This window comes from Staurois parvus, unplaced genomic scaffold (assembly GCF_062004578.1).
Source record: "Staurois parvus isolate SC_StPar_1 unplaced genomic scaffold, SC_StPar_1.0 ptg000176l, whole genome shotgun sequence".
In the NCBI taxonomy this organism is placed as follows: Eukaryota; Metazoa; Chordata; class Amphibia; order Anura; family Ranidae; genus Staurois; species Staurois parvus.
In genome coordinates, this window is record NW_028317972.1 from 2,485,233 (window position 1) to 2,509,870 (window position 24,638).

The window sequence follows — 24,638 nt, forward strand, 5'->3', positions numbered from 1 at the left end:
GCTTGGCTTCACATAGGCGTTTTCTAATTGTAACAGTACTCACAGGTAACTTTAGACCTTCTTTGATCTTCCTGGAGCTGATTGTTGGCTGAGTCCTTGCCATTTTGGCTATTCTTTTATCCATTCGAATGGTAGTTTTTCGCTTTATTCCAGGTTTTGGTTGCCATTTTAAAGCATTTGCAATCATTTTAGCTGAGCAGCCTATCATTTTCTGCACTTCTTTATATGTTTTCCCCTCTCCAATCAACTTTTTAATCAAGGTACGCTGTTCTTCTGAACAATGTCTGGAACGACCCATTTTCCTCAGAATTTCAGAGAGAAATGCACTGTAACCAGCATGTACAACATTTGCTACCTTCCTTCCTTAAATAAGGGCAATAATTGCCACCTGTTTTTCAAAGAATGAATGACCTCACTAATAGAACTCCACACTGCTATTATTTTGAACATGCCCCCTTCAATTAGTGATTCAATTACACAGAATTATTATTATTATTATTATACAGTATTTATAAAGCGCCAATAGTTTGCTCACCGCTATACATTACAATGGGAGACAATACATGAGACAGTACAATAACAATACAATGCGATACACGAGGGGTTCGAGGGCCCTGCTCCTTGGAGCTTACAATCTAGGAGGGGGGGGGGGATAGTGGTACAGGAGGAAAAGCTGTGGGGGATGGAGTGGAAGGAAGAGTGGAGGAGATGGGCAATTAGCAGGGGGCGGGGTAGGCTTCCCAGAAGAGGTGGGTTTTCAGGGTGCGCCTAGAGGAGAGGAGAGTAGGTGATAGTCTGATGGATTGGGGTAGGGAGTTCCAGAGGATGGGTGATGCCCTGGAGAAGTGCTGAAGGTGGGCATGGGAGGAGGAGACCAGGGAACTAGAGAGAAGGAGGTGAGGAGCGGAGAGTGCGTTTTGTGTGGTATTTGGATATTAGGTCGGTGGTGTAGTTTGGGGCGGTATTATGGACAGCTTTGTACGTCAGTGTAAGCATTTTGAATTTGATCTGTTGGGCAATGGGAAGCCAATGGAGGGATTGGCAGAGGGGGGTGGCAGAAACGGAGCGGTTGGTAAGGTGGATGAGTCTGGCTGCCGTATTCAGGATCGACTGAAGCGGGGATAGTCTGTGGTGAGGGAGGCCAGTGAGGAGGGAGGTGCAGTAATCAAGTCGTGATATGATGAGGGAGTGGATGAGTTGTTTAGTGGTTTCAGGGGTTAGGAATGAGCGTATTTTGGCGATGTTGCGGAGATGGAGTTTGCATGAGTTTGTTAGCGATTGGACATGGGGCAGGAAGGACAGATTGGAGTCAAGAATGACACCAAGTACTCTGGCTTGCGGGGTGGGCCTGATGGTGGCATTGTTAGACATGATGGAGAAGTCAGTGGGGGGGGGGGTGCGCGGGCTGGGGGGAAAGTTAGGAGCTCGGTTTTGGAGAGGTTCAGTTTAAGGAAGTGGAGCGACATCCAGTCTGATATGTCGTTCAGCAGGCTAGTGATTCGGGCAGAGACTGAAGGGGTGAGGCGAGGGGTCGAGGGATAGATTTGCATGTCGTCGGCATAGAGGTGGTAGTTGAAGCCGTGAGAGTGTATCAGTTGGCCAAGGGAGGAAGTGTAGATGGAGAAGAGAAGGGGCCCGAGGACAGAGCCTTGAGTGACCCCGACAGATAGGGGGAGTGAGGGGGAGGTGGTAGTGTTATAGGTAACGCTGAAGGAGCGTTATGATAGGTAGGACAAGAGCCAGGAGAGAGCAGAGTCTCTGAGGCCAAGGGAGTGTAGTTTGTTGAGGAGGAGGGGGTGGTCGACTGTGTCGAAAGCCACGGAGAGGTCGAGGAGTAGGAGCACTGAATAGAGGCCATTAGCTCAGGAGGAGTCCTAAGGAAGTCACGTGTAGACGTGACGCAACGTGGTGACGTACATCCAGCGGAACGCCATCTTGGTACACCTTTGATTCATGCAATACACCCATTACATGTGGTGTTAAGGCCTGTTTTCTAGAAGCTAAATGTGAGTGTGTTTTTGCCATACTTAAAGCTATTTACATGGAATAAAAGCGGTTTTGCACTATGGAGAATGTTTTTCTCTTGTTTCATGAGCACATGAGAGTAAGTTGGTGTTTGTGAGGGTTCCTACCTACCTACCCAGTGGAAGTGATACCAGAGTTGCTGTATGATACCAGTGTGGTTAAAGTCCCAGGAGATCGGGCAAAAAGGAGTGCACATTCGGGAAGGATCCAGGGGTGATCCAAAAGGCGCTTTGGCCCTTTGGGGTTGTCGATCTGAGGTAAGAGGCAGCCAGTGAAGGATTATCTATCGATGTGCTGTGTACCCACACTGCACATATTGTATGCCCTGAAGCAGTGAAACACCTTGATTGTGTTATTCACATATATTGGAGTTTTATTTTATGTTTAATATTGATTTAAAAATGTTTGTCATTTATCATATATTTTGCTTGAACACTTTGGCACTGATTATACAAATATCCCGCATTTGGGATTCACAATATACACATATTGGTGTATACAGTTTATGGCACTATTTTGTTTATATAGAGTATATCATCATTTATATATATTTTTATATTTGTATGTAGCGCTACACCATTTTTTATTGTTGAGTGCATTTGATCTTTTTAAAGAACTCCCATTTCTGTGTTGTGTTGGAAAATTAGCTCTTAAAGTTGAGTGTTTTTATTTTCCCTTATGTGCTTGTTGTTTACAGCTAACAAATGAAATCATGTTATGGTCACTGCTAACCAGATGTTCTTTCATATGGACATTAGTAATAAGCTCTGCATGGTTTGAGATCACCAGGTCCAGCAGAGCATCATTCCTAGTTGGGGACTCTATGAACTGGACCATAAAATTGCCCTGTAGTAGGTTTATACATTTTTGCCCTTTAACTGTTCCTGCAAGGCCATTACTCTAGTCAATTTCTGGTTAGTTAGAATTCCTCATTATTATCACTGTCCCAGCCCTTTTGATCTGTGCAAGGAGCTGAGTCTCCACCTCCTCATTAGCACTGGGTGGCTTATAACAAACTCCAATTACCTTTGTAGTACGCACCTCAATGGGCAGTTCCACCCATAATGCTTCAGCCTCATTACATTCTCCATCAACTAAGTCCTTTTTCACACTCGCTTTGAGATCACTTCTCACATAGACACAGACACCACCACCTTTCCGTTTTACTCTGTCTCTCCGAAACAGAACAGATCCAGTAATATTAATGGCCCAGTCATGTGGAGAATGAATCCAAGATTCAGCAATACCAATTAAATCATAGTTCTCTTCATACACCAAAGCTTCCAATTCATCTCTTTTGCTTGGCAGACTTCTGGCATTGGTGAACAAACACCGACACCTTTTGCACACGTATTGTTGCATATTTTTTATTTTCATACCAATTCCAATAGTTGTTTGTAACATGGGAACCTTCTTATCACCTGTTATAGCCCTCCCCCCATCTTTCCTTATTCACCTACCAATAAGGACTGACCCCGTCTGACCTGTCTGCCCCTTAATCTAATTCTCCCTCCCCCCCTCGATCCTAGTTTAAATGCTCCTCCAGCTGTCCCATAAACCTCTCCCGCAGCACAGCAGACCCCCTTCCATTTAGGTGCAAACCATCTTTAGCACCCCAATGAAAAGTCAGTCTAGTGCTCTAGAAACCCAAATCCTTCCCTCTTACACCAAGTCTTTAGCCATACATTCAGTTCTCTAATCTCCCCCTGTCTTTCCTGTGTTGCGCATGGCACAAGTAATATCTCAGAGAATATCACCTTGGAGGTCCTTCCCTTCAACTTGCAGCCTAGTTCTTTATATTGATTCTTAAGGAGCCCCCACATTCCATGTATTCTGTCATTGGTTCCAACATGGATCAAGACAGCTGGGGTCATGCCCAGCCCCTCCCAGTAATTTATCAACCCGGTCCACAAAGTGCCAAACCCTGGCATGAGGGAGACAGCAAACCATTCAGTTGAGATGATCCTGGCGCCACATTTTCTATCCGTCCTGATTATAGAATCCCCTATTACCACCAACTGTCTACGCCTTCCTGCACTACCCTCACCACCCCTCCCAGATGGTCTGCCCTCCTGGCTGTTAGGGATAGCAGTGACATCCAGGGCTGCCACCCCTGAGTTTGCCACCCCCACATCTTAACCCAACTTGGCAAATCTGTTGGGTGTTCAAACCCAGGGCTGGCCTTTTTCTGTAAGCCCCTACCACTCCCCCTCACTAGAGTAACCCATCTTCCTACCTGATAATCCTGACTATCCCCTTCACATCAATCCCATAAGCTACCTGCCCAGAGAGCAGAAGACCCCTTTCAAGGTTGTCAGGTCTGCCCAGTGTTGTAACTTGCTCCTCCAGATCTCTAACGCGAGTTTCCAGAAGGGCAACCTGCTCACATCTGTAACAGCAGTATCCATCCTGGAGCTTTTGCTCCATTGTTGCATACATGTGGCGCACTGTGCCCTGCAAAAAAACTTTAACACTGCTAGCACTCATCGCAGTTTCAGTATTATCATTAACAGGAAATATTAGTTGTCACTTACAGATTAGAAGACTCCTGTTTTCAACTCTGGTTTTTTAACTTCACTTAATCAAAGGTCCAGCAAGCAAAATACAGGCAAGCTTAGGAATAAGCAAGCTCTACAGAAAGCTATATAGTACCTGTAGCACCTATGACCAATTAACCACTCCTCTTAATCAGCAGACTGAAGGAAGGAAAGGCGAAAAAAATGCTATTAAAAAAGTGACAGAAAAGATTTTAAAAAGTAAAAGCTGCTAGCAAGACCCCAAAGAAGAAAATAAAACAACTACAAGCGCCAGCAGTCAATAGCAAAACTGTTTTTCCCTCTACACTCAAATTTCCCACTCTTTTAGCTTCCAGCCAGCAAAATGTGCCAATCACACATGCATGCTCTACAGAGTTATATAGTACCTGGATCACCTGTGACCAATTAACCCCTCCCTTTAATTAGCATACTGAAGGAAGGAAAGATGAAAAAATGCTATTTAAAAAATGACAAAAAAGGTGATTTAAAAAGTTAAAGCTGCTGGCAAAACCCTAAAGAAGAAAATAAAACAACTACAAGCACCAGAAGTCAAAAGCAAAACTATTTTCACTCTCCACTCATATTTCCTACTCTTTTTAGCTTCCAGCCAGCAAAATGTGCTAAAAACTGCTGCGGTCCAGTTATCAGTTCTATTTTACATGTGTAATGTCACTGTTTGCCAATAACAATTTACTTACAGTGATATCATTGTCCTTATTGGATAACATTCAGTAGTGACTATATTAAAACAATAAATTAAAATTTGAGTAACTTTTTACTGGCCTCACCTTGCATTTGCCGGCTACGCACATGTTAAACATCCCGTTTGCCTCTGCACTTTGCTCACATCGGGTGCCGTCTACAAAGCTCTCCCCTCTTTGCACCATGAAACTCATCCCCTGTGCCTGACACATATGCTGGCAAAGCTCATCGCCTGGTTATCAAACAGAAGAATAAAAATATCAGCTGTTTTATTTCGTCCAGCTAGAAATTTTTTTCTTGTTTTAAATAGAAGTGTGGAAGAGTTAGAACCTCTCTCAATTGCTGTATATGTTACCACTGAAGGGATTCACCCTCTTGACCTGTCCTGATGACCACTGCCACCAAGACAGAAATCCAAAATTTTACAGTTGTCACCAGAATGGTAATCCTCTAATAGGGACATCTCTTCCAGTGATAAGATTTCCCCTACTTTAGAAAAATCATTCTGTTGTGGCATGAAATTAAGGAAAATATCTCCAACAGGAAATAAAATTGTTTCTAACCCTTCCATCTCTCTATCCAAAAATAAAATTTTTTTTGGCACTTTACCAAAATCAGGGATCTATACAGCAATGAAAACATAACAGGGGTTCTTACACTTCCTTGCTCTAAAAACGACAATTAAAAAAATTTGGGTTGGAGTTCTACAGTGACACACTTCCATCTTGGAACTATCCCATTAAGACCCCATCAGATTGAAATGCATTAGTAGTGTTTTTGCTATGCAGGATCTCATAAAAAAAGTTACTATATTTTAACCCACAGGGGATGATTTATTAAAGGCAAACAGACTGTTCACTTTGCAAAGGAATTTTTCCTGAAGCTTAGTGAAGGAAGTGAAACTCCACTGCCTTCCATTATCAAATCATATGCTAGAAAAACACTGCTATTCTATCTTCCCTGCATGTCATTGGGTATTCTTTGCAAAGTTAAATTTCATCACATTCACTAAGCTAAGGGAAAAATACCTTGCAAAGTGCACTGCCGATCTGCTTTTAGTAAATTAACCCCAATGCGTCATGTTTAAATTACAAGTTTTCGCAAATATTTTTTGGTTTGATAGATGCACTTACCATGTGCAAATGCCGCAGCCGATGTCCAGCTGTATTTTGAAACCACCCCAGGAGACAAGACAAGGGGTTTGTTGTCTGTAGCTGCACATTGTTCTGTCATAAAATCTAGTTGGGTCTTTCCACAATCCTGAAAAAAAACACCAAAAATTTTCTTTTTTGACATGGAAATAAACAAAAAAAGCTATCAAGTACAATGAAAGCTATAAGACTTAGCATAGCCTTTTGCCCAATGAAAGTGCATGCATATTTCTTCCTATTTAGGATCTTACAAAGCATTGTGGAATCTGGTTTATCGTGACCCGCTGGCTCCTCTGTCATTGACCGGGGCGATGTGAGCAGTATTACGGGCATGGTCTGGGGCTTCCCTGGAAGCTATTTCTCCGCATGTTCCATTATGGTGTAATCCTAGGTTACTTGAATTCATCATTATCCCTGATCCTCATGTTTGGGCAGCAAATGGTATTAAGTATATTAACCAAATTTGTATTGGGGGGGAATTACGTACATTTGATAGCCTAAAACAGCAATATGGTCTCTCAAATACCTTTCTGTTTAGATACCTGCAGCTCAGACACGCTTATCGTACACAATTTCCAGTAACACATATGGTTCTGTATGAATCCGATTTGGAGAATTTAATTAAAAGTGATTCTTTGATTAAGCCTCTTTCCAATATTTATAAGAAACTGATTCCCTCTGTTCATAAGGGACTGGAAGTGCTTAAAAGTAAGTGGCTAGTTGATTCTCCAAACCTGAACGATGAAGATTAGGAGGATGTTAGGGAATGTTCCTTTTAAGAGTTTGTCTCAGTTAAAGATAGGCTGATCCAGTTTAAAATTCTGCACAGTATTTATTTTTCCCCCATTCGTCTTCATAGAATATATCCTTCAGTTCGGGCAGACTGCTGGAGACGTGGGGCGACCCCAGCAGATTTCATTGATATTTTCTGACAATGCCCACATGTTCAGTTTTTTGGGGGATCGGTAGTGAGCTGTATTTTTTCAGTTACTACCATTCAAGTACCACTTTCGGTGGACGTATGCCTGCTGGGGCTGGTTGATTCGCTGACACACAGTAGAGCCACCAGAGCCTTAGTGGGAATTTTATTGTTTTATGCTAGGAAAACCATTGTGTTTCAATGGAAGTCTCCTAATGCCCCTAGATCTAACTCCTGGAAGAAGATAATTAATTCTATGTTGTCATTGTATAAGGCCACCTACATCTCAAGGGGATACCCTTATAAGTTTCATAACATGGGATATTTGGGTGGATACTCCAGATTCGCTTGAGGACCTAGCTCTGACCCCTGACTGTTTGGTTATTCACATTGGTCTGGAGCCCCTGGATTGCCATTCCTGTACAATTCCTAGCTGGGAGTTTGTTCTGGAGTTTTGGTGTCTAAGATTGTCCATTTATACCTTGAGAATGAGCGTACAGGTTAACTAATTGTTAATTGTTATAATTATGTTGTAACTTGTTTAATTGTGGTACCAAGCCTGGGTATGACCTATAGGCTCTGTTTTGTATCTCTAAATTTCTTTTAAAATTCAATAAAAATAATTTTGCAAAAAGGTGCATGCATATTTGTTCCATGCAAATGGGGCAAAACAAATGTAAGTAGGCTATATTCTGTGCAGTTTGAATGTAAATCATTGATTTAAAATGGAACATATCCTATTTGGCCACTTGCTGGCACTAAGCACCATAGGAATTTCCTATATTAATTAGTTTCATCTAGTGGCAAAATGCCATATTTTCCCATTTAAAATCAATGATTTACATTTGAACAACACAGGATATAACTGCTATTTACATTTGTTTTTTGCCCTCTTCACATGTACAGTACATGCACTTGAGTGAATGGCTATGTTAATTCTTTATCAATCAATCCCTTTGTGTAGAGATATCCCAACATGCCTAGCAGCACTAGAGTCATCAATTCAAATCCCAATTGCATCACTACCTTCTCCCTGTGTCTGTGTGGGTTTCCTCCAGGTACTCTGATTTCCTCCCATACCCCAAAGACATGCTGGTAGGTTAATTGGCTTCTGTCTAAAAGGGCCTTAGTATATGTATGTATGAATGTGCACTGAATGTACTGACAATAGCTAGCCCGGAACTGGAAGCAATGACCTACCTGCATATTACACATTTTAGCCTGGAGACTGGATCCTTTGCAGTCTTGACCACCAAAAGCTGGCCTGTGGAGGAAAGGAGGCCATATATACTGGGCTTATTTCATATTGAAGTGGTGTTTAGTAGCAAACAGTTATCAACTTTCAATGGTTTCTTTGGAAACTGTTCCACATTTTCACAGCTCTTACAGTAAATAATCCTTTTTGAATGCGGAGATTAAAATTCTTGTGACTGAGCCCAGGAGTTCCGCCACTTGGGGTGGGCCCAAGAGCCCGGACTGTGTCTGCCCACTGTTTCTGGCTGCAGAGCTCTGAGGTGAGATTCTCTCACAGGCAGCCCAGAGCCAGCGCTGACGGTTACCCCCCCTCCCCCCCCCCCACACACACACATGAATAGTAGAGCACCGAGAGAGAGCTGGCTCTGCTCCTCCTCCTCCTCCCGCCCTCTCCTTCTGTGTCTGCCCCGCCCACTTCCCTTTTACACTCCTTGTGGGTGGGTTAGTGGATGAGGCAGACACAGGAGGAGAAGGTGGGAGGAGGAGCAGAGCCAAGGAAGTTTGACTGAAGCCACACAGCAGGAAGCGGAACGGTGCCAACAGCCAATCCATTCATCCATGCATCCATGCAAGTCTCCCCCCTTCCTCCCCTCTCCTGCCTCCCAGTACAATATTGTAAGAGGGGCTCTGATGTAAGGGGTGCTCTGCAGACTCTGATGGTGGGGGGGTCTGCAGACTCTGATGTAGGTTGGCTCTGTAGACTCTGTTGTAAGGGGGGGGCTTTGGTGAGCAGAGACCCCTTTACACCAGAGTTCACAGCATTCCCCCATACATCAGAGCCCCCCTTAAATCAGAGTTCCCCTTTACATTCCAGAGTCTACAGAGATCTCCCTTACAGTGTAAGTGGAAATTCTGTAGACTCTGGTGTAGGGGGGCTCTGCAGACTCTGATGGTGGGGGGGCTCTACAGACTCTGATGTGGGGGTCTCTTTGGACTATGATGTAGGGGGGCTCTGTGGACACTGATGGTGAGGGGACTCTGCGGACTCTGATGTGTGGGGCTTTGCAGACTCTGATGCTGTGGGGGCTCTGCAGACTCTGATGGATGGGGGCTCTGTGGACTCTGATGGAGGGGGGCTCTGTGGACTCTGATGGAGGGAGCTCTGTGGACTCTGATGGAGGGAGCTCTGTGGACTCTGGTGGTGGGGAGCTCTGCAGAACCTGATGTAGGGGGGCTCTGCTGACTCTGATGTAACAGATGCTCTAGGAACCCTGATTAAAGCGTAATTCTGGGAACTTTGATGTAAGTGGGGACTCTGGTTACCAGAACCCCCTTATATTAGAGTTCCCCTAACACCAGAATCTGCAGGGTTCCCAGTGTCCCCCCTTAAATTAGAGTCCACAAAGCTCTTTCTTACATTAGAGTCTGGAGAGTCACCCCTTACAGTGTAAGGAGAACTCTGCGAGTTCAGATGTAGGGGGAATGCTGCAGAGTCAAATGTAAAGGGGAACTCTGCACTTTCAGATGTAAAGGGGAACTCTGCGGATCCAGATGTAGAGGGGGAACTCTGTGGACTTTGATGTAAACGGGGACTCTTTTGATAAATTCCATATGATTAGAAATGTTATTTATTCACAATATATATGTATAATGTATGCTACAAAAAATTTGCCAAAGTGTTTGGGTTTGGCTTGAAGAAAAGGTGGCAACTCCACCCAAGTGGTAGGATGGGGAGCCAGCTGCAGAATGTGTGAAATGATTCTGCTGTGGGACCATAATAAAGGGACTGAAATTGAAGTAAAGGGCCCTGGGCTCAGAGGGAAGGGGGGGGGGTTAGGGGGGCCCTTCATGGTTTCTTGCATCGGCTCCCTAAAGGTTCTAGTTACACCTCCGCTCTAAGTATATGTTTTACCTCGGATTGTTGCATTGCCTTTTCCGCACAATCACTCCACCCCCACAGCTCCGAGAACAGATTGAGAAGGTGCTCCAGCTGGACCAGACACCATGCACTGCTGCAACTGGATTGAGCTCTTCAAAGGATCTGCAGTGTCCTTTGTGACACCACTGGGGAAAAGAGACATTCCGCTTATTACTTATTGTTATTCATATGAAAGTCTATATGTTAGCCAGAGCAGATCAACAAGAGAACTAACTAGTCCCCATATACTGTACAGAGAGACACGTATTAAAGGCCTGACTTTATAGTGATAGATCCAGGCCACTGCAACGTTTTGAAAGTGATAAGAATAAAATATTGAGGGGCAGAAGAGGACTGGGGTGGGAAAGCTAGTGTGGTATTTGATCCTGGGAGAGTACTAAGATATGCTGGACTGGTATATAGACTGTATTATGTTTTGTCCAGACAGTAACCTCATGTTATACTGTAAGTAATACAAAATAGTATCTAACATTCTATATATCATACAAAAAAATAGAATAAAATTAATGTATAAATAGTCAGTAGTGTAGAGTAGGTTGAGTGAGTTGCCAGTTCCCAGCAAGGCAAATATTACACAGCCTAACCCGTGAACTGTTCCTCCCACCAGATTATATTAATATATATATATATTTATATATATACAGGGGCGGACTGACCATTTGGAAACTCGGGCACTGCCCAAGGGCCCGGGGTCAGTAGGGGGCCCCATGAGATGCCCCTGGTACCTTTTTCATAGGCTTTTTTGAGTTTGGGCAAGGGCACAGGGGCCCCATGATCACTTATTGCCCAGTGGCCCCATGAGTTGTCAGTCTGCCCCTGTATATATATATATATATATATATATACAGTCATGGCCGAAATTGTTGGCACCCTTGATATTTCTCCAGGAAATCATGTATTTCTCACGAAACGTATTGCATTAACACATGTTTTGCTATACACATGTTTATTCCTTTTGTGTGTATTGGGACAAAACAAAAAAAGGGAGGAAAGAAAGCAAATTCGACATAATGTCACACAAACCTCCAAAAATGGGCTGGACAAAAGTATTGGCACCCTTTCACAACTGCGGATAAATAAGAATGTTACAAGCATGTGATGCTCCTGTAAACTCACCTGGGGCAAGTAACAGGTGTGGGCAATATAGAAATCACACCTGAAAGCAGATAAAAAGGAGAGACGTTCACTTAACCTTTGCATTGTGTGTCTGTCTGTGCCACACTAAGCATGGACAACAGAAAGAGGAGACGAGAACTGTCTGAGGACCTGAGAACCAAAATTGTGGCAAAATATCAACAATCTCAAGGTTACAAGTCCATCTCCAGAGAACTAGATTTGCCTTTGTCCACAGTGCGCAACATTATCAAGAAGTTTGCAACCCATGGCACTGTAGCTAATCTCCCTGGTCGTGGACGGATGAGGAAAATTGATGAAAGATTGCAACGCAGAATAGTCCGGATGGTGGATAAGCAGCCCCAAACATGTTCCAAAGACATTCAAGCTGTCCTGCAGGCTCAGGGAGCATCAGTGTCAGCGCGAACTATCCGTCGACATTTAAATGAAATGAAACGCTATGGCAGGAGACCCAGGAGGACCCCACTGCTGACACAGAGACATAAAAAAGCAAGACTACAGTTTGCCAAAATGTACTTGAGTAAGCCAAAAGCCTTCTGGGAAAACGTCTTGTGGACAGATGAGACCAAGATAGAGCTTTTCGGTAAAGCACATCATTCTACTGTTTACCGAAAACGGAATGAGGCCTACAAAGAACAAAACACAGTACCTACGGTAAAATATGGTGGAGGTTCAATGATGTTTTGGGGTTGTTTTGCTGCCTCTGGCACTGGGTGCCTTGACTGTGTGCAAGGCATCATGAAATCTGAGGATTACCAAAGGATTTTGGGTCGCACTGTAGGGCCCAGTGTCAGAAAGCTGGGTTTGCGTCCAAGATCCTGGGTCTTCCAGCAGGACAATGACCCCAAACATACGTCAAAAAGCACTCAGAAATGGATGGCAAAGAAGCGCTGGAGAGTTCTGAAGTGGCCAGCAATGAGCCCAGATCTAAATCCCATTGAACACCTGTGGAGAGATCTTAAAATTGCTGTTGGGAAAAGGTGTCCTTCCAATAAGAGAGACCTGGAGCTGTTTGCAAAGGAAGAGTGGTCCAAAATTCCGGGTGAGAGGTGTCAGAAGCTTATTGATGGTTATAGGAAGCGACTGATTTCAGTTATGTTTTCCAAAGGGTGTGCAACCAAATATTAAGTTAAGGGTGCCAATACTTTTGTCCAGCCCATTTTTGGGGTTTTGTGTGACATTATGTCATATTTGCTTTTCTGCCTCTGTTTTATATTTGTTCCAATACATACAAAGGGAATAAACATGTGTATAGCAAAACATGTGTTAATGCAATACCTTTTTTGTGTGAAATACTTGATTTTCAGGAAAAATATCAAGGGTGCCAACAATTTCGGCCATGACTGTATATATATGATACATAGTAGGAAAATCTGTGTCTTACCTTATACCAGGATCCTCAACCTCTTCCAGTATGAATCTCTGCAACCTCACCAATTCCCAAAGCCCCCTCCAGGCACAAATCGCCCCAAACCCCATCTTTTAGCATAAATTCCCCCTCCCAGCACAAATCTTCTCCCCCCTCCTATAACAAATCACCCCTTCAATTGTCCCTCACTCTTCTAATACATATCCTCTCCCTTCCCATATTGCCACACAACACAAATCCCCCCCCCATCACTCCTCCCAGCATAAATCCACCACCTTCACCTCCTCCCGGTCATATGCCCCCCCCCCCCCCCCAGTGCAATTTGTCCTCCTTGAAATACTGAAAAGCTATCAGCACAGCTCAATATAGGGGGGGAGGGAGGGCATGCTGTCTGCTCCTCCTCCTCTTGTGCATAGTAAAAATCAGAGCGGAGGAGGAGCCTATTTTTCCTTGTCTCTGGTGTCTATTGTTGTTGCAGGCAGCTGGCAGGGGAAAATGCTGGCTGCTGCAGAGGGAAAGATTGCAACACTAGGGACCTGGGACACCCCACAGGAGATTTGAGAGAGGTGCCCTGGGTGTCTGGATCTAGTGCACTGCTGCCTGGTGAATTTGTGAGGCCAACTTGTTCTAGCACTGGGCCCCTAGGACAAAGCCTGCATACGCAAGATGGCAGACTTTTTGTGCCTCTAAGAATTTTGTGCCCAGGGCAACCAGCCCTGCCCATGCCAGGCCACTGTATGTAGTTCAGTTCTCCATTATCTGTTGCCGTGTTTTATATAAACAAAGTATTTTTGTAGTGTAGGGACCCTTCTTAAGCTGGAGTTTTGCTAGTTAAAGTTAGTGTTTGCAGCTAGGCTGATTTATGTTTTTGTTTTCTGTGTTAATTGGGTTTCTCCTAAATTGAAGACATTAATTATTTCTGGCTGATGCTGTTGAGTTGCTGCCAGTAGTTAGTGTGAGAAGTGACAATGTATTAAATATCTATCTTCCTTGGCCAATCACTGAGGGTTTTATTCCAGTGATGTGTGCTGAGGGCTGAGAATAAGTATTAGCAGAAACCTTCTAGACATTTCAGTGTTTCCTCCCCAGGCTGCTACCTGAAAAGGACGTCAAAGTGAGGAGGTTTTGTTTGTTGCGGCCTGGCCCAGCCTACAGCCTGAACCAAGGCCCACAGCTGAAGAATCAGGAATAAGGGTGTCTTCTAGAATATCTTCAGAGGAATCTGCTATGTGGACCTACAGTAAGATCAGAAGAGCTTAGGGAAAGCTGCTGCCAGATGGACATGGCATGGAGACCATCTAAACTGTTGTTGAGAAATCTGCAACTGTTGTTGAGAAACCTGCAGCTACTCTCCTAGAGTAGTAGCAGCATCTAGAGCCACCAATAGTGGGACTTAAAGGATCCATTGTCAATGGAAGTCTGCTACTGAATGATCCAGGGCCACCAATTAGCTATTCTCAATGGATCCATTTGTAACTGGGAGGCTGCCATTGAAGAATCTGAGCCACCATTCATTTTGGTTTTACCGGGAGCCTACTGCTCAAGACATTAGAGCCACCAACCACTTTTGTTGCTTACATAATAAGGCATAGGATATTTTGTTATTTTTGTAGCCCTAACCCTATGTCCACAGCCTACTAAGCAAATAAAGTACAGAAAAGGCTAAAGTGACTGAAGCCTAATTGTTGTCATTGGAATGGCAGTGTTTCCAGGTAAAGGTACAGAGTGGGTCACTATTAGTAAAGTAGTCAAACCTATAAAACTCCAGAAATTACTTTCTGGTGGCAAATCTTACATGATCAATTGAAGTCAACAAGACCCATACTTATTACCTTGTTCTGGCCACACTCTGTGCCATCTAGAAGTGGGACGAGAAGTCGGTTGCAGCTGGTCATATCTTCGTGGCTGACATGGCAGGAGAGGACGCTACACATATCCTGTACGAAGCACCATAATTATTCAACAAACGTAATAGTGTAACTCCAACACAAATAGTACAATGTGATTTTAGATGGGGCTCTGTGGGTTTTTTACCCAAATATTGATTAGGCTTGCAAATGTCTCAAAATAAAAAAGACACGCTACTGTTGTACAAGTGAATTTTAGACTGGACTTTACAAAGGTTGACTACAGGGTTTTTTTTTATAACCTCGCCATCAAACATTTAAATTAAAAGGGATTTTTCTATTACTTTTAAGGTTCAGACAAAGTAGTCATGGAATAAATAATCAAGAGACGATTACCTCTCTTTGTAGACTCTTAAATGATGAATGCCTCTAGCACCCCTCTACTTAGGTTTCTTTTAGGTTAGATTAATTTAGTTTTTGGTTCCACTGTAGCCAGTGGAGGAGGTTGATTGTTTTTTTTTTTGGCTGTTCTGGGTTTCACAGGCTGCAGGTTTGATTGCTCCTCCCTGCATTCCAGAACTCTCTGGGCTGTTCTGGAATATAGGTGTGGCGTCATCAAATGGGCAGCATGAATATTTATGCTGCCTCAGCCAATTACCAGTGAGGGAAGTTAACAGTAGGGGGCTGGGGTGAGCATAAAAAGTCTAGGGCCTAGAACAGTGGGGTCCTATTCTTGGTGGAGAGAGACCCAGCCTGAAAGAACTGTCTAACCTCCTGGGCCATCCAGTTGGAGCCTTCAAGTGGTTCAAAGTGGCCCCAGCTCATTGAGAGCTAGGGGGCCAATTGCAGAAACTACAGGAGCAGTTTGGAGTAAAGTCTACTGAGGATCTGTCTGGGAGGCTCACGGTACAGGGTCTGGCTGATACTGGAAGAAGGCATCCATATTTACAGAGACACAGTAAGTAAAGGCCTGAAAGAGATCCTGGAGAGACTGTTGCTGTTTGTCCTAATGTGCAAGAGACTGTTCCATATTTTTGCTGGCTCAGGGAAGTTTACAATGTGGGATCACCCTGAGGCTGTAGGTCCACATCCTCTTATACTAGAGGCCTACACTGAAAACGTTAGTTCTACTACAGGGAGTATTCAGTTAAGTTGCATTAGTTCTGGAGTACCCCAAGGCTCACCCTATTCCCCATCCCAGTTCTTCAACCAATAAACCAAAAAAAGAAACTCCTGTCTGGTTATTGCGCAGAGAGACTGAGAAACTGCCCTTTGCCTGGCGTTGTACACCCAATAGGGAATAGAACCTGTGACAAACAGCAGGGCTGATTTGGGGTCTGCTCTACACCCCCTTACAATTGCCTTTATTATTTGGACTCAATTTGTTGGTGTGATTCTCTGTGCTCAGTTCCCAGTTCTGCATACCAGTTGTGTCCATTATAAGAGACTCCCACAATCCCTGCTGGATTTTTTATTTATTTAATATTATGAGAAATATAACAGGCAGGGCTGGAACACACAAAGGTGTTTGGGAACACTGAAAACATTCAAGTGGACAGATGCAGAGTCATGTATTATACATGGAGATCTCACTGCTGGAGCATCAAACAAATATCAGAAGTCAGCAACTGATTCTGCCAACCAGGCTCTACTTATACCTAAAATATAGCATTTAGACAGAGTAACCCTTTAAATTCTGGCACATATAATTGCCTATTACTGTGTTAAAAGGGCCAAGAGGAGACACAACAAAACTCCCCATTTTATTTCGCCCTAGATCTGGAATTTAGAAACACACCCCATTCTTAGTATAAATCATACATTGGCTGTTACATATTGCTGATCCTTTGATCTGGTTGCTTAGTGGGTTGTAAAGAGTGCCTGATAAATATAAAAATGGAACAAATTCCTACCAGATCATTCCTGGAAAAGGTACAAGCCAGTGCTGAGCTTCCAAATGCAATCTGGCATTGCTCATTGGCTCCATAATACAGACCAGGCTTCAGGTTCGGTATATTGTCCTCTAGTGCTGGTAAGTCATTGATGCAGCTTGCAGTGCTACTACTGTAGAGAAAGCAGATAGAAATCATTCATGTCACTCTACATTACTTAATCACATGTACAAGTTTTTAAAGGAACAATGAATGATGACATGCAAAATGCATACAAGACAGATCGCAACTCAATACAGTCTGTGATTATTAGGCTGCAGGGACTGATGACAGTTTGGAATATGTAAGCAGATAAGGTGGCTCAACTGTGCTTTTTTGTACTTGTTCTGGTTAAATGATCAAGCCACACAACTAGAATTTGGGGAAAGAGACAAGCAGAGGCATCCTCCATATTTATTTTCACAATGCAAAGGCAATATTTGCATTTGTCTGATACACAGGTGGCCAAGACGAGGGAGTATTTCATTTTTGTATATAAAAATATCATGAAAATATGGAACAACAAGCAGTAAAAACATGAACCTTCTATCAAAATACCTGTCAGGTAAACTTTGCAAAAATAAATAAAATGTGTCCTCACTGAAAAAACATATTCCCTGTAAAATAGGTAAATCAATGTTAAAGTGGAACTGCACCGCATCTGAGCATCAGAAATGCTGTAGAATTCATTGTTATTATTCAAAGCAAACTCATCCATCCATCCATGTCTCCATGCTTTATTTTGCTGAGAATTAATTTTGAAAAACACCCCCTAGTATTTCTGGCAGTGGCCATCTTGAGTTAAGGGCAGATGATTCATGTAGCATTTTCTTCCTGGAATCCATCTCCCCCTACCTCAGGCATTGGCTGAGCTAAGAACCTTCTCTTCCCTCATAAAGGCTCCTGGGATGTATGACATCATTTGCCTAGGCATGAAAACCAGGAAGTAACTGAAGACATTTTAAAAACTTTTAAAACAAGGAAATATGATATACTTTCTTATCTATTTACTAATGCTAGCAGTATAGGGATTTAAAAAAGTCACTGTTGATTGAGAGAGTGAAGTTCAACTTTAAATTGGAACTCCAGCCAGAATGGGTCCCCAATAGGGAAATTTCTCCCTTCCTGTCCCAATGACAACCATAACCAACACAAAAAGTGAGGGTCAGTCTCCTGGCATAGTTCTCTCCTGCAGGTGGTTCTGTTTCACATCCTTCTCTGTCATATACCTGAGAAAGTAAAGGAGTTGCTGACGACTGCACTCTGACCATGTCAGATGGACGCTGTTTTGATTCCCCTCGGACGCCATGATGTAGCCACTTCCTCTGCAACTGTTCTCTGTCCCATCATGATTTATTCCAAAACTGCAGGAAAAAGGGGAAAAAATGAATTATGCCCCAAAAAATTAAATCTCTGGTGAACTGATGAAAAAAAAACATGGAATTATATTGATGAGATGTTAAAACTGCTGAATTCAGGCCACTGACATCATTTGCCTTATCCCACATGTACATAATCATGTGATAACATCACCGGATAGAGATGACTTCATGGTCCAACCCTGAAAGTTCCTTGTAGTACGACTCCACTGTGACAGGCTGTGATGGTAGAGGAGGTTTCAGAGTCAAGTCCAAGATTGGTATTTGAGAGGCCAGTAGGAAGGTGTATTATACCTCTATGCTGTAGGTGGCGCTGGTGCAGTGCTACTGTGTAGGGGAAGCGGAGACTATCAGGCTCCATGCAGGCGGGGTGTTTTAACCGCTTCAATACCGGGCACTTTTACCCCCTTCCCTCCCAGGCCATTTTTCAGGTTTCAGCGCTCTCACATTTTGAATGAAAATTGCACAGTCATACAACATTGTACCCAAACTAAAATGTTATAATTTTCTTCACACAACTAGAGCTTTCTTTTGGTGGTAATTAATCACCACTGGGGTTTTTATTTTTGCTAAATTAACAAAAAAAAACAAAAATTTTGAAAAAAAAAATTTTTTTTCTTTGTTTCTGTTATAAAAGTTTGCAAATAAATAATTGTTCTTCATAAATTTAGGCCGAGATGTATTCTGCTACATGTCTTTGGTGAAAATAACCCAAATTAGGATGTATTTTTTAGTTTGTAGGAAAGTTATAGAGTTCACAAACCATGGTATAGATCTGAATATTGATCAATCTTGAAGTACTGACAGCCAATCTAATTTCTTGAGGTCCAAGAATGTCAGAACAGTACAGATATCCCCCAGATGACCCCTTTTTGCAAAGTAGACAGTCCGACGTACTTCATAAGAGGCATGGCGAGTTTTTTAAAGTTGTATTTTTTTTGTCATAATTTTTCGGAAAATGAAAAAATTAAAAAAATTATTTTCACTATTTATTTTTACATACCAGTGCTGTACAGCGTCATCATATAACTGGCATGGCGGTGATCAGGGACACTGACTGGTGACAGTATGAAAAAATATATATATAATTTTTTAAAAAATGTTCTTATTATTTTAAATTTTTTATTAAATATTTTTCTTTTTTTTAAGATTTTTTTTTCATATTTCACTATGACCAAAGTAGTACAATGTTACCATAGTAACATTGTACTACTTTGGGGAAGTGATCAGTATTTTTTTTTTTTTTACACAATTTGCTTATAGCAAAGAACTACTTTGCTATAAGCAAGCATTTACCTGAATGACATCAATTTATTCAGGGTTTTTTTTTTTGTGCTTAGCTGTGACTTGGCCATGGCTAATCACATGACACAGCTTGGCTGTGATTGGCCCAGCTTGAGCATGTGATTGCTGTGACCATTCACAGCTAGACACACTAGAATACAATGGATGGCATGAATGAAGCCATCCATTGTATACAACTGTCATGTGACCTGCTGTGACTGTTCACAGCAGGTCACATGATACTGTCAATGGGGCTGGTACTCAGATCTGCCATCGGCTCTGCAGGTGCGTAAACTGCGCATGCCCGAAAGGACGTCATATGGCTTCCACCCGGAAAGGTGAGGGTTTTTGCCGGCCGCCATCCGGCCATAGGCTGGCCGGGAACCGGTTAATAACGCTGGTAATGTTAGCTGTGTAAAGACACTTTTTTTAGCGCTATTGTATTAGTGTTTGCCGCGTTTTTCACGTTTGAGTTTTCCAGCGTTTTTTCTTTTTAGTAAAAATAGTCCAAAAATGCTGGTTTGCCGCAATTTACCACGCTTTTCCATGTTTTTCAGCTTTAGAGCATTTTTACAGCTAAAAAACTCCTCTAGAAACCCACTAGTCCTGGGTTTTTTTTCCAGCCAAAAAAAGTCCCTGCCAAAAAATGTTCATTACAGTCAATATTAAAGGAGAGCTCCACCCAAAAGGGGAAGTTCCACTTTAAGGCCTCCTGCCCCGCTTCAGTTTGTGAAATGGAGCTTTTGGGCAGGAGGGAGGGAGCAGTTACCCTATTTGCCTATGTGATTGGAAGCAAAAGTTCTCTCCCCCCCGCGCAGTCTTCTGGGCAGGGGCGGACTGACAACTCATGGGGCCCCCGGGCAATAGGGGATTATGGGGCCCCTGTGTCCTTGCCCAAACTCAAAAAAGCCTATGAAAAAGGTACCAGGGGCATCTCATGGGGCCCCACACTGACCCCGGGCCCTCGGGCAAGGCCCGAGTTTCCAAATGGTCAGTCCGCCCCTGCTTCTGGGACACGTGACAGGTCCCAGAAGTCTGCTGGAGCATTCACAATGCGCAGTACTAATCGCTCATGTGCAGAGGGCACCTGGCTGTAAAGCAGTAAGCTGTCACAGCCAGGTGCCCATAGTAAAGATGCCGGCATTAGGGAGAGAGAACACAAGGTGAAAACTGCTGGCTTGAGCACAGCGCTGGATTGTGGGACAGGTGAGTGGCTCAAAAGTCAGCAGCTACAGTTTTTGTAGCTGATGACTTTTAACTTTTACACAAAGACTGGAGCTCCACTCAGGGCTGGTGCTTTCACTAGGTTGATGAGCAGGATGTTTTAACCGATAATGATATTGTGAACGAAAAATCCAGTTGAACAACAGTGAAAAATATCATTTCGCGTACGAATGACCGATTTTCTATGCGGTGGTATGATGGTTGTACAAAAAAATCTATCAAGCGCTATCACACATGAGCGGAAACAGAAGATGACCCAGATGTTTATGTCCAAGGAATCTTCGTAAACATGAACGAAAAATGCAAATGTTAAAAGTAGATTGGCCTAATGAGATAATGACACCAGAATTCTGAATATTATATTTTATGTATCACTATTTATGTATATAGATAATGTAATAAACTATATTATACTCATTGCTACATCACACGCACACTACATCACTTCCACTTGTACGGAAGATGTCAACACTACGTATTGCCCAACGAACAATTTTTTTAGATTGGTTAATGTGGGCCAAGATTTCGACCAACGAACGAATGCCTCTCGGTCATCGGATGACCGATCGGTCGATTTTCTAATCGTGTATTCCTACCTTAAGAAATGTATCACCCATAATTTTAATTGACTAGCAGAATTTGGTTGATTGTACAGTTGAACCTGGTCAATAAAAGGACAGAAAAAAAACCCTCAGGCATTGTCTTTAAAAGTGATCTGAATCTTCCTGCCGAGTTTGATCGGGGCAACTTAGATTCCATCATTCTCGTGGTTGATCAAAAAAAAAGTGGAAAGTGTGATTGCTCCACCAAATTGCAATGTGTATGATTAACTTAAAAAAGGATTTCTGCTCACTAGGAGAGATTTTCTCTGACTATCTCTTTTGTCTCTGGAAGAGGAAGTGAAGAGGAAATCCTCCAATGGGACAGACCCTACCCTTTTCAAAACTGAAAGAAAAACAAGTTTGTGTGTAATTTCACTCTAAGGAGTTCAAGTTCTGGTAAGCTATGTGCAATCCTTTTTAATGTACAATATATCGGCCTTTAAAGTAAACTTGTTGTGAAAGAAACATGGAACAGCTACTGCTGATCACTTCTTTGAAATTCTAGTTCCTTGGCTGTTTCTGGCGTTAACACTTTCAAAGTTACAGACCCAAAAGCACACACATTCGAAAGTCATAATGAAGTCAGAAGACTTGATTCACATTCTTGTTTCAAGTCAGTGACTGAAGCCATTAGATGAACATGACAGCCAGGCAACTAGGATTGTAGCCTCCCTAGCGGTCTGATTATGTCAGTATTTCTGTGCTCAAAGCGGTACTTTTTTTGCATGGATATGTATTTTTTTTATTGTAGGCCTGTAATTTTTAGGAATAACTCACTGAAATCTGTCCGAACAAAAGTCTAGTAAACATCCTGGATGTGTAAAATTTGAAACAAGAAATCATAAACTATAATTTAATAATTAATCATAAAAAATAATAATATAATAATAATAAATTTAACTCAATAATATAATCAAACCAAAAACACTGAAATTTGAAATAGAGCGCCAAGTTCGCACATCACTGAGCAAAGTCGCAAAATCGTTTTCAGTGTCTGATGACGAATTTCCCCACGAATCATTATCACTCAATTCTGCAAGTGGTTCTAATTTACTATCGCTGTTCTCTAGCTGGTCTAAAACCGCTTTTGACCTAAAGGGACGCTTTTTGGACGCCATTGACGTTTCTCAGTTTCCAGGCAGAAAGAACAGTAAAAATGTAGGCAGGGCACAGGACAAAGCTCTCGGGACAAAATGTATGTGAAATGGTTTGATACAGTAATGTGATTTTAGTGTCTTTAACGAATGTCACTTTTTGACATTTTTAAATTTCCCGCCGTTCCGTCCTCCGTACGTCCTGACGTCGCAGGAAATGGAACCCAGAAGACAGATGCCGGCATCCGCCAGAGGACATTGCCGGGGACGCTGCAGGGGGGACATCGTAGGAGCGCAGGACAAGGTAAGTGAAGAACAGATCCCAGAGCAGCGCTGCAGGGCATTCCCGAGTGTAGCTCGGGGTTACCGCTTGTGGTGCTGAAACTTTACCCCGAGCTACACTCGGGAATACCTCCAGGGAGGTAAGAAGATGTCAGCCATGACAGTATCCCTATTTTCTCTCCAGGAAACCTGTAACGTACATTGATCTTGATAATATGACAATGATTTGTTACCTGTGCCCAATTTCATGGGCCATAGTGATCCCCAGGTCAAAGCCAGTGTCTTCAGTGATAACGCAGCTCCAGGAGGATGAACAGGCACCACCCAGCTGGGTCACCCCTCGAACTTGCTTATTTCCATCTGGTAACTCTAGGTCAAACCTTCAAAGACAGAAGAACAGCAGCAAGGTTGATGAAGGGCTCATTCACATGGGCAGAAAAAAGCGCCACATTTAGATGAGCACTGCACATAGTTTTGTATGCATCTAAATGCAGCACTTTAGTAATCAAAGCTCATACACATAGCCCTGGCTAAATGCTGCATTTTTGCACATACTATGTGTATGAGCTTTGATTACTAAAGTGCTGCATTTAGATGCATACTAAACAGGGGCGGACTGACCATTTGGAAACTCGGGCACTGCCCGAGGGCCCGGGGTCAGTAGGGGGCCCCATGAGATGCCCCTGGTACCTTTTTCATAGGCTTTTTGAGTTTGGGCAAGGACACAGGGGCCCCATGATCTCCTATTGCACAAGGGGCCCCATGAGTTGTCAGTCCGCCCCTGATACTAAACTACGTGCAGAAAAAATAGGACACCTCTGTGTCCAGGGCTACATAGATCTGCAGATTTTATGTACCTATGTGTCTAAGCAATTCTAAATGCGCCTATACACTTAGGGGTTTACAGTATTTACTAAATCCGGAGAGTGCAAAATCAGGCATAGAAACCAATCAGCTTCCAGGTTTTATTGCCAAAGCTTAAAGGATAAGTTCACCTTTCATAACATGTTACATGTTACACCCATATTCAGGGTGTGACATGTAACATGTTATGATCAGACCATCCCCTGCTCCCCTGCTTTGACAGCTAGCAGGGGATCTTTGCCCCCCCCTCGCTAGCTGTCAAATTGTTTTAAAAAGTGGTTTGCGGGGCTCCACCTACCCGGCTGCATCACTCATTCACTGTGTTCTGTGAATGAGAAACTACAAGTCCCAACAGCCTTAGCGGTTGTCAGCTTGCAGTTCTCACTGAACTACGTCAGAACTGTGGAGTGCCGTTGTAGTTCATTGAGTCTTCCTGTCAGTATATGTGCTTGCCCGTACATCCCATAAGGGAAAGCAGATACACTGACAGATCAGCGGGAGAACTGCATGGCGCCATTGATCTGCTGATGGCAGCTGCAATGCTTTACAGGCTTCAGAAACAAAAATTGATAAATGCACATTTTTTTTTTACCTGCAAAAAAATGCATGTATAATTTTTTTTCATAAAAGTGAACTTATCCTTTAAAAACCACTTGAATACAGGGCACTTCTACCCCCTTCGTGCCCAGGTCAATTTTCAGCTTTCAGTGCTGTCGCACTTTGAATAACAATTGCACAGTCATGCAACACTGTACCCATATGAAATTTTTATCATTTTTTTCACACACATAGAGCTTTATTTTGGTGGTATTTAATCGCCACTGGGTGTTTTATTTTTTGCACTATAAACAAAAAAAGAGCACAAAATTGGAAAAAAAAACGTTTTTCTTTGTTTCTATCATAAAATTTTGCAAACAGGTAATTTTTCTCCTTCACTGATGTGCGCTGATGAGGCTGCACTGATAGCCAGCACTGATGGGCACTGATAGGCAGCACTGATGAGGTGGCACAAATTGGCAGCACTGGTGGGCACTGTTGGGCTGCACTGATGAGGTGGCACTGATGAGGCGGCACTGGTGGACATTGTTGAGGAGGCACTGATGATGCTGCACTGATAGGCAGCACTGATGGGCACTGATAGGCAGCACTGATGGGTGCAAC

The 24,638-nt window shown here is 43.0% G+C and overlaps 1 protein-coding gene across 1 annotated transcript in view; it reads right to left on the reverse strand.

Moving 5' to 3' along the window:
• Positions 1-24,638, reverse strand: part of ADAMTS13 (ADAM metallopeptidase with thrombospondin type 1 motif 13) — a 106,965-nt gene that overhangs the window by 59,922 nt on the left and 22,405 nt on the right. Inside the window, exons 9-16 of the mRNA XM_089677077.1 lie at positions 22,847-22,993; positions 17,978-18,112; positions 16,731-16,881; positions 14,803-14,907; positions 10,441-10,592; positions 8,535-8,598; positions 6,398-6,524; positions 5,351-5,496 (exon numbers count right to left, since the gene is read on the reverse strand). Of these exons, the coding sequence (XP_089533203.1) occupies positions 5,351-5,496; positions 6,398-6,524; positions 8,535-8,598; positions 10,441-10,592; positions 14,803-14,907; positions 16,731-16,881; positions 17,978-18,112; positions 22,847-22,993 (1,027 nt within the window). The remainder of the gene's footprint in view (positions 1-5,350; positions 5,497-6,397; positions 6,525-8,534; positions 8,599-10,440; positions 10,593-14,802; positions 14,908-16,730; positions 16,882-17,977; positions 18,113-22,846; positions 22,994-24,638) is intronic.